Genomic DNA, 16,325 nt, shown 5'->3' with positions numbered 1-16,325 from the left:
GGCCTGGGCGACAGAGTGTGATTTAGTCTCAAAAAAAAAAAGAAAAAAAGAGCAGCTCACACCTGTAATCCCAGCACTCTGGGAGGCCAAGGCAGGTGGATCACATGAGGTTGGGAGTTTGAGACCAGCCTGACCAACATGGAGAAACCTTGTCTCTACTAAAAATACAAAATTAGCCAGGCGTGGTAGCACATGCCTGTAATCCCAGCTACTCCAGAGGCTGAGGCAGGAGAATTGCTTGAACCTGGGAGGTGGAAGTTGCGGTGAGCCAAGATCACGCCATTGCACTCCATCCTGGGCAATAAGAGTGAAACTCTGTCTCAGAAAAAAAAAAAAGAAAAAAGAAAATTGCGCAGAAGAGGCAGGATAAAGTAGTGGTTAAGAGAATGGGGTCTAGACTCAGACTTCTGAGTTCAAAAGCCCAATCCTACACACTGTCCTTGTAACTTGGACAAGTTATTAAATTATCTGTACCTCAGTTTTGTCATCTGCAAAATTAGGATGGTAATAAAGAAAATAACACAGTGAACACAGTGGCTGCCTCCCCTAGAACCATCATAACAGAACCATAATAACAGAAAATAAAGGTAAAATGCTTAGCATCGTGCTTTTCTCATGGTAAGTCTAAAAAAACAGTCAGCACCTTTGTGGTACACAGAGTAAAACTATTCTATCTCAGCATCTCTTAGTCTTCCCTTATCTCCCTCCTGCACAGCTCTAGAAGAGATCAACTGTGCTCCTTGAGATCTCAGACATTTCCCAGCCCATTGGAGCCCTCTTCTAGCTCCCTTCCCTTCTCCAAGGCTGGAGATGGTAATTGGAAAACTCACTCCAAGACACCGTCCTTGGGAGAAACACGGCATAAGTTTCTGGATGTCCTGATTCCAATTCCTTACAGATGATCTCAGATAAATGTTGTGAACTATAGGGGCCCTGATCATCATGATTCATAAGCACTGTAGGGTATACCTGATGGATGCCAGGCTCCTGTTGCAGGCTCCGGAGGGCAATGAGGGCGGCCTCCTTCACATTTGGCTGGGGGTCTCCACATGCCATCTCTAGGAGTCGCTGGGGTACTTGGCACTGTAACAGCTCCTCTCCCAACCCTTCAGGTCCCAAGTTGCCCAGAGCTGATGCAACATTGCGCCGGATACCAGCCTGAGGATCTCCAAGCAGCTGGGTCATACTGGGCACTGCAACTGCCAGGGCAGGTCCTAGAGGACCAGCCTGATAGGTTGCATTGCCCACAGCAAAGCTGGCACTGCACCGCACAACAGGATCCTTGTCTCCAAGCCCAAGCAGCAGAAGGCTGAGCAGTCCAGACTGGCTCTGCAGTGCCCCACGCAGGGCCACGCTGTGTTGGAGCAAGTGTCCCAGCAGCCTATAAGTGTGTGCCCGCACAGAATTCTCTGGGTGGCCCAAGAAGCTGCGCAGGGGCCGATAGGATTCATCAGAGCCAGCCAGAAGCTCTCGGATAAAGGACAAGTAGCTGGGAGACAGGATCCTGGCGGTATGGGCCAGCAGGGAGAGAAGGTCAGAGGTCAGCAGTGGCTGGTCACTCAGGAGGGCAACTGAGAGAAACGAGACGATGGTTCTAGGGGAGGCAGCCACTGTGTTCACAAACTGATTGAGAGAGGTGGGATCCATGAGGGCCAGGCGTGTGAGGAGGCTGATGGGCAGCTCCACTTGCGTCAACGGAAGATGGTAGCAGCAGACCTGACAGAACAGGAGGTAAAACGATTCAGGGAGAAGGAGAGTATATGCTGCTAGAAAGAAGCCCAAAACCTGAGAGAGACAAAAGCCAAGCTATGGTGAGAAATGCCACAGAGAGCTGAAGTCCCGCCCCACAGCACTCCACATGAGATACGATGTGGAGCCTGAGAGAGCAAGTTCTTTCCAAGATCATTCCTTACTTTGCAAGGACTCGGTCTCTGCCTTCAAAGATCCACTGTGAAAAAACAAAAAGAAACAACAAAAGAACCAAGACCCACTGTGCAATGCCAATAATTGCCAGAAACATGATTCCTGGCCAAGGAGCTGAGTCTTCAGTGCCTACAGTAGGATGTTCTCCCCAGTGAGCACCAACAGAACCAGGTGACGGACTGATGGAGAGGAGGCACCAACCCAGCTCCCACCACATGCCTCTGCGCAGGCCTGAGTACTGTCTCCATGCCACCTTTTGAGTCAAGCCAGCTGCTCCACACTTACAGGGGCCTAGAAGAGCCCTGGAGCTGCTGGGAAGTAAATTAGAGGATATAAGGTTGGCTATCTTCCTCTCCCACCTTCATGCTAGCTGCCCAAGTACCTGCAGCAGATGGGCTGCAACTTCTGAGTTCCTGAGGTCGGCCAAGATATCTATAAGGAGGTCGGCATCCACGTCCAGCGCAAAGGGGAAGCAAAGGAGCTGGCAGACAGAGAGCACCACGACAGGGAGAAACTCAGACCCATGAGGCCTAAGGAGAGGAATGTCGAAGAGACTTGGTCTTGTTCGCTTAACTTTTATCATTCCTCCCTCCCTCCTCCAATTCCTTCGCCCAGCTCCCGTTCTACAATCTCAGCCAGTACTTAGGTTTCCAGCCTAAACCTGATCTCACCTTTCTTGCTTCATAGTTCTATCTGTCAGTAACTTCTTTCCTGCCTTCTCTCTCCCTCCCCATTGCTGACTCTGTGGCTCTTCTTCTAGCTCAAACTCACGCTTGGCGCAGTTGATTCAGGAAGCTGGGGCGAAGCAGATGCTTTAGGATGGACATGAGGATACTTCCATGCTGGGACAGGCAGCTCAGGCATAACTGGGGCTCCTGGGTAAAGGTGGCCATGGCCAGGCTCAGCAGGGCTGCCATGCCTGGGAACACCAAACATAGAGAGACCCAATGGAACAGGCAAAAGGCCCAGATACCCCTGCTTCCCCACAGTTCCCAGGGCTACACCTATTCAGTCCCTTCCCCATCTTAGAGCAGCTCTAGCGCAGACACCGCTTCCTGTCCCCAGACAAAAGCAAAAAAAAAGAAACCTCTGTGGGTTAACCCAGTTCTGGGCTGCCTCCTGTTGGAGATCAATGCACTCCCAAAAAGGATACTGATAGAAAGATACCCTGGGGAGAAATCAGTGTCCAGTCTGGCTCTGGGCTTGGTGGACTGGATAGCGAAAGCTCCCCTTCCTGTGCAGATGCCTCCTTGGTGAGCCTCAGGACCATGGAGAAGCGGTGCCACAAAATGGTCCACATTTCCGAACTGGCCACATCCCTGATTAGGCCAGCCTTCCCCTGCTAGAGATAAAAGTGAAAGAGGGCCGGGGGAAAGACAGAAGTCAGGAGTTCAAATGCTTTTATTCATTCCTGTCCCTGACTTACAAGGAAAGGAAATCCCAGAAATAATTCCTTCCGCTTTCCCACCTAGTATTTCCCTGTTGTCTTATTTCACTTTCTTGTCAAACCTTAACCCTCTGACCTCACAACTCATGTGTATGTCTGCTGAAACCCAGGGAATTCATTTTATCCCCCACTGGATCCCAGGGGATGCAGCAAATGGTTTCCTTCAAAGGGTCGGTACTGAGGGCAGGCAGGGAAGTTCCAAGGCTATCACAGGCACAGTAGCTTGAGATGGGAGGCTGTGGGTTGCTTCTTCATTCCTCTGGTCCAGAGGCTCCCCAAAATGCCCAGTTCCTCTCCCTTTACTTCCCATCCATCCCAAGATGCATCTGTACCTCAGTGAGGAGCTGCAACAGAAGGATGAGGAGGCCATCATAGAATCCACAACTACCTGGTGGAGACAACCGAACCTGTCAGAGAGAAACAAGAAGAATACAGGTGCCTAAGAGGAATGGGGTGGCCATTAAACCAAGGCAGGTCAGTGATGGTGCCATGGAGGGAACAGATTTGAGAGTCAACCGGAAGGTAGAATATATGGGATCTGGGGGAACCATTTGGATGGGGGAATAATGGTGAAGACAGAACAGTCACTGATGACTCCCAAAGTTCTGACTTATACTCCTGGATGAGTGTTAGTACTATCACTAGTGATACAACCTGTCTGAAGACTAACTTAGTCTAGAAAAAGCAGATGAGTATTATTACATTGGTGTGTCTATCTTTTAAGTGTGTTGTGGCATAACATGTGAAAATGTTTTATAAATTATAAAGAATTCAGCCGGTGCAGTAGCTCACGCCTATTATCCCAGCACTTTGGGAGGCCAAGGTGGGTGGATCATGAAGTCAGGAGTTCAAGACCAGCCTGGACGACATGGTGAAATGCCGTCTCTACTAAAAATACAAACGTTAGCTGGGCATGGAGGCACGCACCTGTTGTCCCAGCTACTCAGGAGGCTGAGGCAGGAGAACTGCTTGAACCCAGGAGGCGGAGGTTGCAGTGAGCCGAGATCATGCCACTGCACTCCAGCTTGGCAACAGAGTGAGACTCCGTCTCAAAAACAAACAAACAAAAAAAAGAATTCTACATATATAAAGGATGACAGCCGGGCACAGTGGCTCATGCCTGTAATCCCAGCACTTTAGAAGGCGGAGGCGGGTGGATCACTTGAGGTCAGGAGTTCAAGATCAGCCTGGCCAACATGGTGAAACCCCATCTCTACTAAAAGTACAAAAAAAATGAGCCAGGCATGGTAGTATACACCTGTAATCCCAGCACTTTGGGAGGCCGAGATGGGTGGATCACATGAGGTCAGGAGTTTGAGACCAGCCTGACCAACCTGGAGAAACCCCGTCTCTACTAAAAATACAAAAATTAGCTGGGCGTGGTGGTGCATGCCTGTAATCCCACCTACTCGGGAGGCTGAGGCAGGAGAATCACTTGAATCCAGGAGGCAGAGGTTGTGGTGAGCCGAGATGGCACCATCGCACTCCAGCCTGGGCAACAAGAGGGAAACTCCATCTCAAAAAAAAAAAAAAGGATGACAATAATTTGATTATAAAGTCCAGGCCGGGCGCGGTGGCTCAAGCCTGTAATCCCAGCACTTTGGGAGGCCGAGATGGGCGGATCACGAGGTCTGGAGATCGAGACCATCCTGGCTAACACAGTGAAACCCCGTCTCTACTAAAAAAATACAAAAAACTAGCCGGGCGAGGTGACGGGCGCCTGTAGTCCCAGCTACTCAGGAGGCTGAGGCAGGAGAATGGTGTAAACCCGGGAGGTGGAGCTTGCAGCGAGCTGAGATCCGGCCACTGCACTCCAGCCTGGGCGACAGAGCCAGACTCCGTCTTAAAAAAAAAAAAAAAAAGTCTATCCTTCTTTTTACAAAATGAAGGAAAGATGAGTTCCAAAGGGTCTAAAAATGAAAGGAAGAAAAGTCCTGGGAAAGGAGAAAGCAGAAAGAAGCCTACATAATGGACTGATGTCCTGAAGAATTCACAGGATGTCAGCCACCTTTTCCATCTGTTAAGAAGAACAGGTGGGAAAAGCAGAGTGGAAGCTGCAGTCAGAGGTGAAGAAATTATGCATTAGGAAGGACTCTGCCAAGAGCATGAGCTTCTGGAGGAGGAGAATGAAGCAGGCAGGGTTATCACACTACTCAGAAAACCCAGGTTAGTCACCCTTCCTCTTCCCTTCCCTCCCTCACTCTCTAGAAGCCCTCCATATTAAAAAGAAATCTAAAGTCTGGATCAATCTGGGTTCAGAGAGGCCTATTATCCAGCAACAAATCTAGAAAAGGAAGGGCTCCTTGATTCCTTTTCCATTCCTCAGTTTACTCCAGGCTTGCTAGCATTTCAGTCTTTTCCCCTTAAATGCAGTCCTAGTGTCTGACTCAGAGAAAACATGTCTGTGCCCTCCCTGGAGAGCCTCACCTCTGCAGGGGCAGACAAGGCATGTGTGGCTGCAGCCATCCATTCCATGGGCTGGAGGTTAAAGGTCACCCCTTGCTGACCAAGCTGTCCCAATAGATGGGCTGCTGCACTCTGTGGGAGAGGTAGAAGAGGAGAAAGAATGTCCAAATCTAAATGGCATTCAGGACAGGCAGAGAGGATTTATGTCTCTGCCAAAAGAATGCCTCCAGAAACATGCAAATTGGATAGTGACTCCCCCACTTCCACAAGGGGTAGATGCTAGGGTGAAAAGGGGAGAAGGGTGAAGGTTAAAAATTTACCACAAGAGAGACGACATGCGAATGGGTAAAGAGAGTAGCAACGTCACTGCCTAGCTTCTCCATTCTGGAATAAACAGATATATCGAGGGATGCAGCAGTATTAAAGGAGGTTGGTAAGCGGCCTCCCTTCTCCCTTGCATGACGTTCTTCACCTAGGCTGCATGTCTACCTCCAAGGCACAAAGTTGATGGGAGTCTAGGTCTGTTCTTTGTAGAGAAAGCTTCACACTCTCTATCCCAATTCCTCCTAAGGATAGGCTGTAGGGTACCATTCTCCATATTCTTTGTGAGGGTTAGCTATGTGGCTAGAAGACTTCTGTGGAGACACCCTACTTTATGACTTACCCACAAGGCAGATTTTGGAGCCGAAAGACAAGAAGGGAGAGGAAGTAGAGTGTCACTTCAGTAGACTCTTCCCAATCTACTACCTTTACCTACAAAGGAAACCTACGATATCAGAACAACCTCTGGTTGAGACAGTGGGGCCACCAGGGGAAGCCCACCTGTGCTGCTGGCTTACCTTGCCCTGAACCAACACAAACAGGGATTCCAAGGCCAGGCGCTCCTGCCCTAGAAGACGGCACAGGCGCTCACTGACAAGGCAGCAGGAGTACAGAACCTGAGAGAGAGGGAAGGAGTCTGGCAGTGAGGCAGAGCAGGCCCCGGGCTCCAAGATTGAAAGCTCAGCTGAAACACCAGCCAGCCCCTCAAAAGATCTGGTACCCACACTTGGGAGTGTGAGAGAACCCCCTTCTGCCTCTTGCCATGAAACAGTGAGACAGGGACCCTTCTCGGTTCTGCTGAGGACTGGCTAACAGTGGGGTCCTCTCAGTTGAACAGATTTAAAAGCAGAAAGGAGTCTTCCAAGGGGGTCTCTCAATTGGTCTCTCTCAGTCTCTCTCTCTCTCTTAGTCCCCCTCTCTTGGTCTGTCTCTCTGTTTCTCTCTGTCTATACTGGGAGTTAAAAATAAAGCTGTGATGCCAGGAGTTAAAAGAATTACCTTGAGAAGGTGCAGGCACAGGATGGGATGCTGCAGGCCAGAGATGAGGGATGGCCTGAGCTGGCTGCTGTCTTCAGTTAGCTGATTTGCCAAATGCCAACAGACCTATAGAGACGTACCTGAAGGCTCAATCCTACCCACATTATTACAACCCTATTCCTCACATATGTCCAAAATGATCAGGACTCTCAGTCTCTTCCTAGTCACTCTTCCCACATTCACCAGAAACTTCAGATCCCATTTTATTCCCAGTCTTCATCACCAATAAAGAACCAAAAGTCATGGCATAGTTTGGCCCCAGTGTAGCCAGGTAGAGAGGAAAGGATTACTGACCAACAGGGATCAGGAAAGCTGAATCCTCAGTCCTTGAGGAAGCATCAATGGAGGCTTCAGATCAGCTGCCCCACCACCTGGGCAGTTTATCACTGTGCTCTCTCCCTTACCAACTGGCCATGGGCTCTGGGATTCTGGCTATATCATGTTCTACAAATGGCCCAGGTTAGGAGCATCTGTTTCTGGAAGTACTAAAGGAGGGGCTTAAGAGCTTGTTTTTCTGTATTTCTGAAAAACTGGGGCTAGCCTCCCCAACTCCTCTGGCAGAAGGGATGAGAGGAACAAGCAATTGTAGCTCAGACCTGCTCCTTGGCGTCCCAGCACTCAGGCAGTCCCACAGGAGCAGTGCATATGGCTGCGAGGGCAGAGGAAATGGCTCCAGGTAGATCCTCACTCTGCTCTCGCAGTGGCTGGCTCACTTGTGGGGCTCCTATGGAGAAAAGCGAAGAGTGACTCCAAAGGCCTGGGGCTCTTGCCCTAGACAATAGCACCAGTACTCACTGATATGGCAGCAGGAGTAGGGAACCTAAGGGAGTGGGAAGAATGCAGGATGAAGTCTGTTTGTTTCCCTCAGATCCCCATTCAGCCTCTCAGTTCACAGTTATTTACTGAGCACCTACTAAATGCCAGGCGCTATCTAGGTGATGGCACTAGAAAGAGCAGAACCTGAGCTATGCAACAAAGAAGTCAAGAGAACCTCCCTTCCCCACTCAGGTTACCTGGGGGAGTGTGGACAGGGAGCTGTGGAACTGTCAAGCCATGAAGGAGCCCATCCAAGACAACCTGCTGTGTCGTCAGCAAGCTGGAGTAAAAGGCTTTGGAGATGGCCCGGCTGTTCCCATCTATGGCTTCACACAGGACAGTAAAGCACTAAAGGAGACAAGTGCAGAGGTAGCATCATGGCATCAGAAGACTGGGCTTAGTGTAAAAAACAAGAAACCCTGAGGATCTGAGGAAAGAGGACAAAAACCCAAGCAAACACGTGTCTAATTTTAAGCATTCTTCACACCAAAAATGCATTATAACTGCCTTCATTCATGCTTCAAGGACAATAATTTCAGGTGTCAATCCTTCTATTCTCTGATCAGCTGCTCCCTAGATGATGTTTCTCAAAGTGTTTTTTATAGACTGTGAGTATGAGAATTCCTAGCGGTCAGGTGCAATGGCTCATGCCTGTAATCCCAACAGGGGATTGGGAGGCTGAAGCAGGTGGATTGCTTGAGCTCAGAAGTTTGAGACCAACCTGGGCAACATGGCAAAACCGTGTCTCTACTAAAAATACAAAACAAAAATAGTCAGGCCTGGTGGAGTGCACCCATAGTCTCAGCTACTTGGGAGGCTAAGGTGGGAGGATTGCTTGAACCCGGAGGGTGGAGGTTGCAGTGAGTCAAGATCATGCCACTGCACTCTAGCCTGGGTGACAGAGAGAGACCTTGTCTCAAAAAAAGAAAAGAAAAGAAGAAATCCTAGGGATTCCTGGGTCCCTCTCAACTCAGTCCTATTGATTCAGAATTTCAGCAGGTAATTATTCCAAACTCCCCATTCTATTCATAGCACATGACATGAGAAGTGCTAGCCAATAACATGAGTCACTGCTGGCCAAAATTTAGGTTAGACAGTAAAAGCTTTCTGACTTGAAAGGGTGAGGGATATTAAAACAGGATCTCGGACCAGGAAAGTTTGAGTGAACGCTAGCTAAAGGCAGGAAGTAGTCCAGATTTATGTTCCCAATTACCAGTTTTAACAATGACCAGGCAATTATTTACTTCCTTACACATATATGTTCCTCTCTATCTCCTCTGAGGTTAGTCAGAATACAGCTATTTTCTCATTCAATCCTCCATTCTCCTGTCCCTTACCTCCAGGATCTAGGGAAAAGAACTGAATAGTTTACTAATCCTCAGGACAAACGAGGTTAGACAATACTAGATGATTTGCAAGTCTTTTCAAGAAGAAGTAGTTCTTTTTGTGGTCTCCTGAAATATGCCAAACTGCTTAAAGCCTCTGGGCCTTTATATATGTTACTCCTTCTGTATAGAATTTCTATGTTGTGCCTCATTTACATGGCAAACTGCAAATGTATTCTTCAGATGCTAGCAGAGATGATTTCCTTCTTCAAGATTTCTTCTATGATGCTCCAAATAGTGTTAACTGCATCTTCTTCAGTGGTTAACTGCATCTTCTTCATAAAATACAGTGGTGCTCTTATATTATATGCAAAGTTCCAATGTACTTTTCACTATTGTCCCTAATCCCTTTACCTCTCCCCTATTAAATTATCCCTAGTCCCTTGAAGGCAGGCACTTTTTCTTACTCACATGGCATATGGCATGGTGAGAATTCAACAAATGTTTGTTGGATTAACTTGATCTGACCCTACATAGTCGTAAGAAAGGGGATGGGAGAAACATGGGGAAAGATAGGAGATACAGAAATCTGGAAGTGGGAGCAGATTACCATGAGGCTGTCCCTCCGCAAAGTTTGCTCAGAGTCATCTGGTTGGGCCAGAAGTTTCCCCAACAGGTCCAGAAAGAGGTTGGCAGCCTCCTGAAATACCTGTAGGCTGGGGGTGGAAAATGAGCCCATGATTTCTTACTTCTCTACTAAAAGCCTGGATATAGTGAATGGGTCAGTTCTGGGCAGGTAGGAGAATCTCTGCAAAGGGACACATCAGAACGTTCTCCCTTCTCCCTTGCCACACACACACACACACACAGACACCCTCCAAGCCCCTTATTTGACATTTTATCTAGGTTATTCACATATTTTTTTCTTTCTTTCTTTAATCCACTTGGCTTCCTGGAACAGGTTATTTACATCTTGACCTTTCCATTTTAGGACCATGGTGACTGCTGACTCTTAGAACCTGTTTAAGTCTTGAGGCCAAGTTGGAGCTGTCTTAGGGTCCTTAAAAGGACTATGAGTGGCCACTCAGCTGATTCCTAAACCTGTAACAAATCACAGCTTCTTCATACTTGTCCTGTTCCTAAATGGGAAGGGCACATGGGGTAGAAACAGAAACCAAACTTGCCAACAGTACAAAAGCACTTCTTATCCTACCTGTCACCTGTCTGGCTCCTCTCCAGATTGAAGGTACAGGCAAAGTAGGCCTGAATCACAGCCATCAGGTCCCGTAAGAAAGTCCCATACCAAGATTGCTGCCCAGGAAAAGGAGAAGAGAGGAAGGGCAATGTGGAGGATGGAAACAAAGAATAGAAAAAACAGTAGAAAGGGTCTATAGAGACCCAGTCAAGTTGATCAAACAGAAAGGGACAGAAGAGAAGTATAGGCAGAGAGAGAGTTCTAGGGGTAACAGAGAATCTGCCAATGGGCTGTAAACAGCCTGGATTAAATGTGTCTTGTTTGGCCTGAATAGCACTTTGGAGTATAGGAGGTTCTATTTTTCAAAAATCTTTTTCTCTAAATTCCTTAAAACCACCCAAGATTAATACTCATCAACAAAGTGCAGCTTTCCAGCTGCCTCAGCCTAGGCCCTATTAAGTATTTACACTGACTCTGAAATATTCCCCATCCTCTCAGCCCAGCTACAGTAGGACACAGAAGGGGGAAGTAGAGGTTTGGCCCCAAACACACTGAGTCTCTGTCCCAGCTCTTCCACTTGTTATCTCTGTGACCATTTACAAATTAGTAACTGTGTATGAGTTATCTTTGAATTTTAGTACTCTGCTCTGTAAGATCAGGTCAATGAAGCCTAGGATCTAACATCTCAAAGCACAGTGCTCTAAATATTTAAAAATTACACATAAAAATTTGGGTTTCTACTTTTTCTTAGAAAACTAGAAGATCTGGCAATACCAGGCTTATATTTCCCTGTGGCAACAATGGGCTGAAGGCTGAGGAAAGGATGCCTCTACTCTATTTAGAGTAGGCATGTGAACTCTAGTTTTTCATATTCCCCACTACTCATATAGTCACACGCGTAGCCTACTTCACAGCTGACATTATCTGCCTGGCCCCAGAAGGCATTAGAGTTTGCAATTAATAGTTTATTAACTAGAAAGAGGAGGAAAGAAAATAAAAGGCAGTCAGACCAAAGACAGATGGCAATCCGAATGAGAGAAATCCAAGAAAAAGAACCTCTGTGAGTCTTCAGAGGCTCCTGTCCTGGTGCTTACCTGCTGGAGGCTGTTGCTCTCCTGACTGTGCCTGAGTAGACTGAGCGGCAGCCCTGGAAGCCCTGCCTCTCGGCAGAAGGAATACAAGGCAACAGAGTCACTGCAGCTGGAGAGAAGACTGCTTAGGACCCGGAATGCAGGCAGGATGTGGGAAGCACCCTCCAGGATGCCTTTCAGGATCTGGGTGACATGAGGGAAAGAAGCAATGACTGATATTTTCAGAAGTAAAAGAAGGAGAGCTACATATACCAAGTATCCCCAAGGAGCTGGCAAAGCAGACCAAATGCTTGCATTCCTTTCTTTGCAAGTCTAAAACACAGAGAAGGAAAGCAGGGAAACAGGGGGACTGTACCAGGGAAGAAGACAATAGATGGTCAGGTTACCTGACACAGAACACCAGTGACCAGGGGGTAGGGGCCTCTCCTTAGGATCTCTGTCACACTAAGTGCCATTCCCATCTGCTCCCTCCCTTCTCCAGCCCTTTACCTTAAAAACAAAAAACATGTGCACTGCACATGCTTCTGAAAATTCAAAACAATGCATATAAAACAATATTATTCAACCATAAAAAGACAAAACAACATTATTCAACTCTAGATCAGGGTTGACAAACTATGACTCACAGGTCAAATCCAGCGTAACACTTATTTGTATACAGCCTGCATGCTAAGGATAGTATTATATTTTTATTATTTATTTATTTATTTATTTATTTATTTATTTGTTGGTTTGTTTGTTTTTCGAGACAGAGTTTCACTCTTGTCCTCCAGGCTGGAGTGTAATGACGTGATCTTGGCTCACTACAACCTCCGCCTCCTGGGTTCAAGTGATTCTTCTGCCTCAGCCTCCCAAGTAGCTAGAATTACAGATGCCCGCCACCACGCCTAGCTAACTTTTGTATTTTTGGTAGAGATGGGAATTCACCATGTTGGCCAGGCTGGCCTCAAACTCCTGATCTCAAGTGATCCGCCCATCTCAGCTTCCCAAAGTGCTAGGATTATAGGCGTGAGCCACCATGCCTGGCCAGTATTATATTTTTAAATGGTTATTCTTCAAAAGAAGAACATTTACACCAAGTATTTTATAATATGCCATTAGCTTTTCTAAATGTTGGCATTTGCTCATTTAATATTTACAATAACTGTGAAATAAATAGAATTAGCCATTTTATAGATGAAGAAACTGAAGCTTCTACATAGGTCAAAGAAGCAGTCAAAGATCACACAGCTAATGAGTAGTGCAGCTGGAATTCCACCAGAGGGAGTCTTATCCCTAAAGGCAGCGCTTTCAGTCTGTGTCCCCACGCTGCAATTTATCCAACACTAGGAAGAAAACCTTTTAGTGCCAAAAGACAAGTGCAAAGTACCAAGCCAATTCAATAAGGAAAGGAGAGTTCTTTTCAACAAATGGTGCCAGGACAATTATATATCCACATGCAAAACCGATCAACTTAGATCCTTTTCTCACATTATACACAAAAATTAGCTCAAGATGGGTCAAAAACCTAAATGTAAGAGCTAAAACTATAAAACTTTTAGGAAAAGAGAAAATCTTTAAGATCTTGCATTTGGAAAAGATTTTGTATACCCAACATCAAAAGCATGGACCACAAAGGGAAAAAACAGTAACTGAATTTAATCAAAATTCAACATTTTTTGCTTCAAAAGACACTCTTATGAGAAGGAATGAAAAGACAAACCACAGACTGGGAGAAAATATTTGCAAATCACCCATCTGATAAAGGTCTATGTTGAGAATATACAAAGAAGTCTTATACAACTCAATAATACAAACAACCAAATTAAAAACTGAGCAAAAGACTTGAGATATTTCACAAAGAAAATATACAAATAGTGACTAAGCTACGAAAACATGTTCAACATTCATCATTAGTGGAATGTAAATTAAAATAACAATGAGATGCTACCTCACACTTACTAGAATGGCTACAGTAAAAAAGTTAGACAATAACAAGTGTTGACAAGGATGTGAAGAAACAAGGACCCTCATATAATACTGGTGGGAATGTAAAACAGTACAGTCACTTTGGAAAATAGTTCAGCAGTTTCTTAAAATGTTAAATATAAATTTACCATATGACCAGCAATTCTACTCCTATGTAATTACCCAAGGGAAATAAAAACATACATCCAGGCCGGGCGCGGTGGCTCAAGCCGGTAATCCCAGCACTTTGAGAGGCTGAGACGGGCGGATCACGAGGTCAGGAGATTGAGACCATCCTGGCTAACACGGTGAAACTCCGTCTCCACTAAAAAATACAAAACCTAGCCAGGCGAGGTGGCGGGCGTCTATAGTCCCAGCTACTCAGGAGGCTGAGGCAGGAGAATAGCGTAAACCCGGGAGGCGGAGCTTGCAGTGAGCTGAGATCTGGCCACTGCACTCCAGCCCGGGTGACAGAACGAGACTCCTTCTCAAAAAAAAAAAAAAAAAAAAGATATATATATCCATACATAGACTTGCTTGTGAATGTTCATAGCAGAATTATTCATAAAAGCCAAAAAGTGGAAACAACCCAATACATCAATGTCTAATCAACTGGTGAGTGGATAAACGAAATGTGATATATCTATATAACGGAATAATAACCAGCTATAAAAAGGGGAATGATGATTAACTAAATGGGGGCTGGGGGCTGGGGGCAGTGGCTCACACCCATAATCCCAGCACTTTGGGAGGCCAAGGTGGGAGGATTATTTGAGCCCAGGAGTTCCAGACCAGCCTGGGCAACATGGTAAAACCTCATCTCTACAAAAAATACAAAAAATTAGCTAAGTGTGGTGGTGCACGCCTGTAATCTCAGCTACTTGAGATGCTGAGACACGAGAATCCATTGAACCAGGGAGGTGGAAGCTGAAGTGACCTGAGATCATGCCACCACACTCCAGCCTGGGTGACAGAGTCTAAGACCCTATCTCAAATATTTAAAAAAAAAAAAAAAAGCCGGGCGCAGTGGCTCATGCCTGTAATCCCAGCACTTTGGGAGGCCGAGGAGGGCGGATCACAAGGTCAGGAGTTCAAGACCAGCCTGGCCAAGACAGTGAAACCCCATCTCTACTAAAAATACAAAAAATTAGCCAGGCATGGTGGCACGAGCCTGTAATCCCAGCTATTCTGGAGGCTGAGGCAGAGAACTGCTTAAACCTTGGGGGACAGAGGTTGCAGTGAGCTGAGATCATGCCACTGCACTCCAGCCTGGGCAACAGAGCGAGACTCTGTCTCAAAAAAAACAAAAAAATGAAAATGGGTACGAGGGATTTTATTGGGGTGATGAAAATGTTCTAAAACTGAACTATGATAACAGTTTTAAAATTGGCAAATTTACTAAAAATCATTTATCATACATCAAAAAAGTATAAATCTTATACATAAATTATACCTGAATAAAGTGATACAGGCAACATAGTTTAGCGAGTACCCAGGAAGGAAAAGCAGTGTTTCAGACAAGCAAAGTAAGGTTTTGCAGGAGGGAACACTAACTTTGCACTAACTTTGAATGCTAATTAAGCAAAATGTCATTTCCCACCCCCCTGCAAAATAACCTTATTCTTCTCACTAGTGTACCCGTAGTACAAAATATTGTATATTCAATTGTTATTTATAATTTCATCAATAAAAAATTAGTGAAAATGTGTTTTCCCTCATTATGTAAGTACTTAACATAATATCCTCCATTTTTGCCTATTGGCTCACAATGCCTAAAATATTTACCATCGAAAAAGTCTGATCCCTGTTCTAGTAGGTATTCTTCCCTTCAGAAACAGAAACCCGAGGGCTGCTCTTTCTGTGTTACTAAACGAGGCTGGCAAACCTCCTCAAACTAAGCAGACAGATTGAAGAATTAGAAAAGGACAAACTTTCTCTTTCTCCTGAAGTCAGCGTATTTCAATGCTCCATCTGTGAAAATAGCCTTGATCCCATCCACAGTGTTTTTCTGCCCATTACCTGCCCTCCAGCCTCATGCAGCTGACTCTGGATGCGCTGGCAGAAGTCAGGATTGCACAGCAAGGTGAGAGGAGCCTTCAGTTGAATAGGCACAGGCTCAGTGGTCTCCAGCAGGTGCTGCCACTCATTGTCACTGTCTGGCTCCTGAGGCAGAGGGGAGTGGAAGGGGTCAGGAGTAGTGTGTAAGTCTAAGGTAGTAGATCCCAACCAGTAGAAACCATGGGAAATCATGAAGTAACTGCAAGGAGCCAGGGACTGCTTTAGCACAGATGTAAATCTTCAGTCACCTGCTAAAAAAGGTACAGGTGGCAGTCCGTGAGGGGTCTTGAAGTCTCTTGGAGAACACTGGCATGTGTGCATAAAGAGATACTTAGAAAGATGTCCACTGCAGCATGGTTTGTAATAATTTTAAAAAGGAAAAGATTATAAAGTCAGTCTAAGGGAATAAGGGAATAATAAACCAGGGTCCATCCATATTGGAAAATACTATGAGGTTATTAAAAAGATTGTTGGCCAGGCGCGGTGGCTCAAGCCTGTAATCCCAGCACTTTGGGAGGCCGAGACGGGCGGATCACGAGGTCAGGAGATCGAGACCATCCTGGCTAACCTGGTGAAACCCCGTCTCTACTAAAAAATACAAAAAACTAGCCGGGCGAGGTGGCGGGCGCCTGTAGTCCCAGCTACTCGGGAGGCTGAGGCAGGAGAATGGCGTAAACCCGGGAGGCGGAGCTTGCAGTGAGCTGAGATCCGGCCACTGCACTCCAGCCTGGGCGACAGAGCGAGACTCCGTCTCAAAA

At 46.3% G+C, this 16,325-nt stretch overlaps 1 protein-coding gene across 1 annotated transcript in view; it reads right to left on the bottom strand.

The window, feature by feature from the left end:
- The window catches only part of STK36 (serine/threonine kinase 36), a 32,014-nt gene that overhangs the window by 2,722 nt on the left and 12,967 nt on the right, over positions 1 to 16,325 (bottom strand). Inside the window, exons 11-26 of the mRNA XM_023221211.2 lie at positions 15,529 to 15,672; positions 11,566 to 11,745; positions 10,490 to 10,587; positions 9,887 to 9,992; positions 8,149 to 8,299; positions 7,732 to 7,859; positions 7,097 to 7,201; positions 6,616 to 6,714; positions 6,441 to 6,529; positions 6,097 to 6,160; positions 5,798 to 5,908; positions 3,703 to 3,777; positions 3,091 to 3,265; positions 2,695 to 2,842; positions 2,306 to 2,453; positions 970 to 1,716 (exon numbers count right to left, since the gene is read on the bottom strand). Of these exons, the coding sequence (XP_023076979.2) occupies positions 970 to 1,716; positions 2,306 to 2,453; positions 2,695 to 2,842; positions 3,091 to 3,265; positions 3,703 to 3,777; positions 5,798 to 5,908; positions 6,097 to 6,160; positions 6,441 to 6,529; positions 6,616 to 6,714; positions 7,097 to 7,201; positions 7,732 to 7,859; positions 8,149 to 8,299; positions 9,887 to 9,992; positions 10,490 to 10,587; positions 11,566 to 11,745; positions 15,529 to 15,672 (2,568 nt within the window). The remainder of the gene's footprint in view (positions 1 to 969; positions 1,717 to 2,305; positions 2,454 to 2,694; positions 2,843 to 3,090; positions 3,266 to 3,702; positions 3,778 to 5,797; positions 5,909 to 6,096; positions 6,161 to 6,440; positions 6,530 to 6,615; positions 6,715 to 7,096; positions 7,202 to 7,731; positions 7,860 to 8,148; positions 8,300 to 9,886; positions 9,993 to 10,489; positions 10,588 to 11,565; positions 11,746 to 15,528; positions 15,673 to 16,325) is intronic.

Source organism: Piliocolobus tephrosceles, chromosome 11 (assembly GCF_002776525.5).
Source record: "Piliocolobus tephrosceles isolate RC106 chromosome 11, ASM277652v3, whole genome shotgun sequence".
Lineage (NCBI taxonomy): Eukaryota > Metazoa > Chordata > Mammalia > Primates > Cercopithecidae > Piliocolobus > Piliocolobus tephrosceles.
This window is presented reverse-complemented; position numbering and strand designations above follow the sequence as displayed.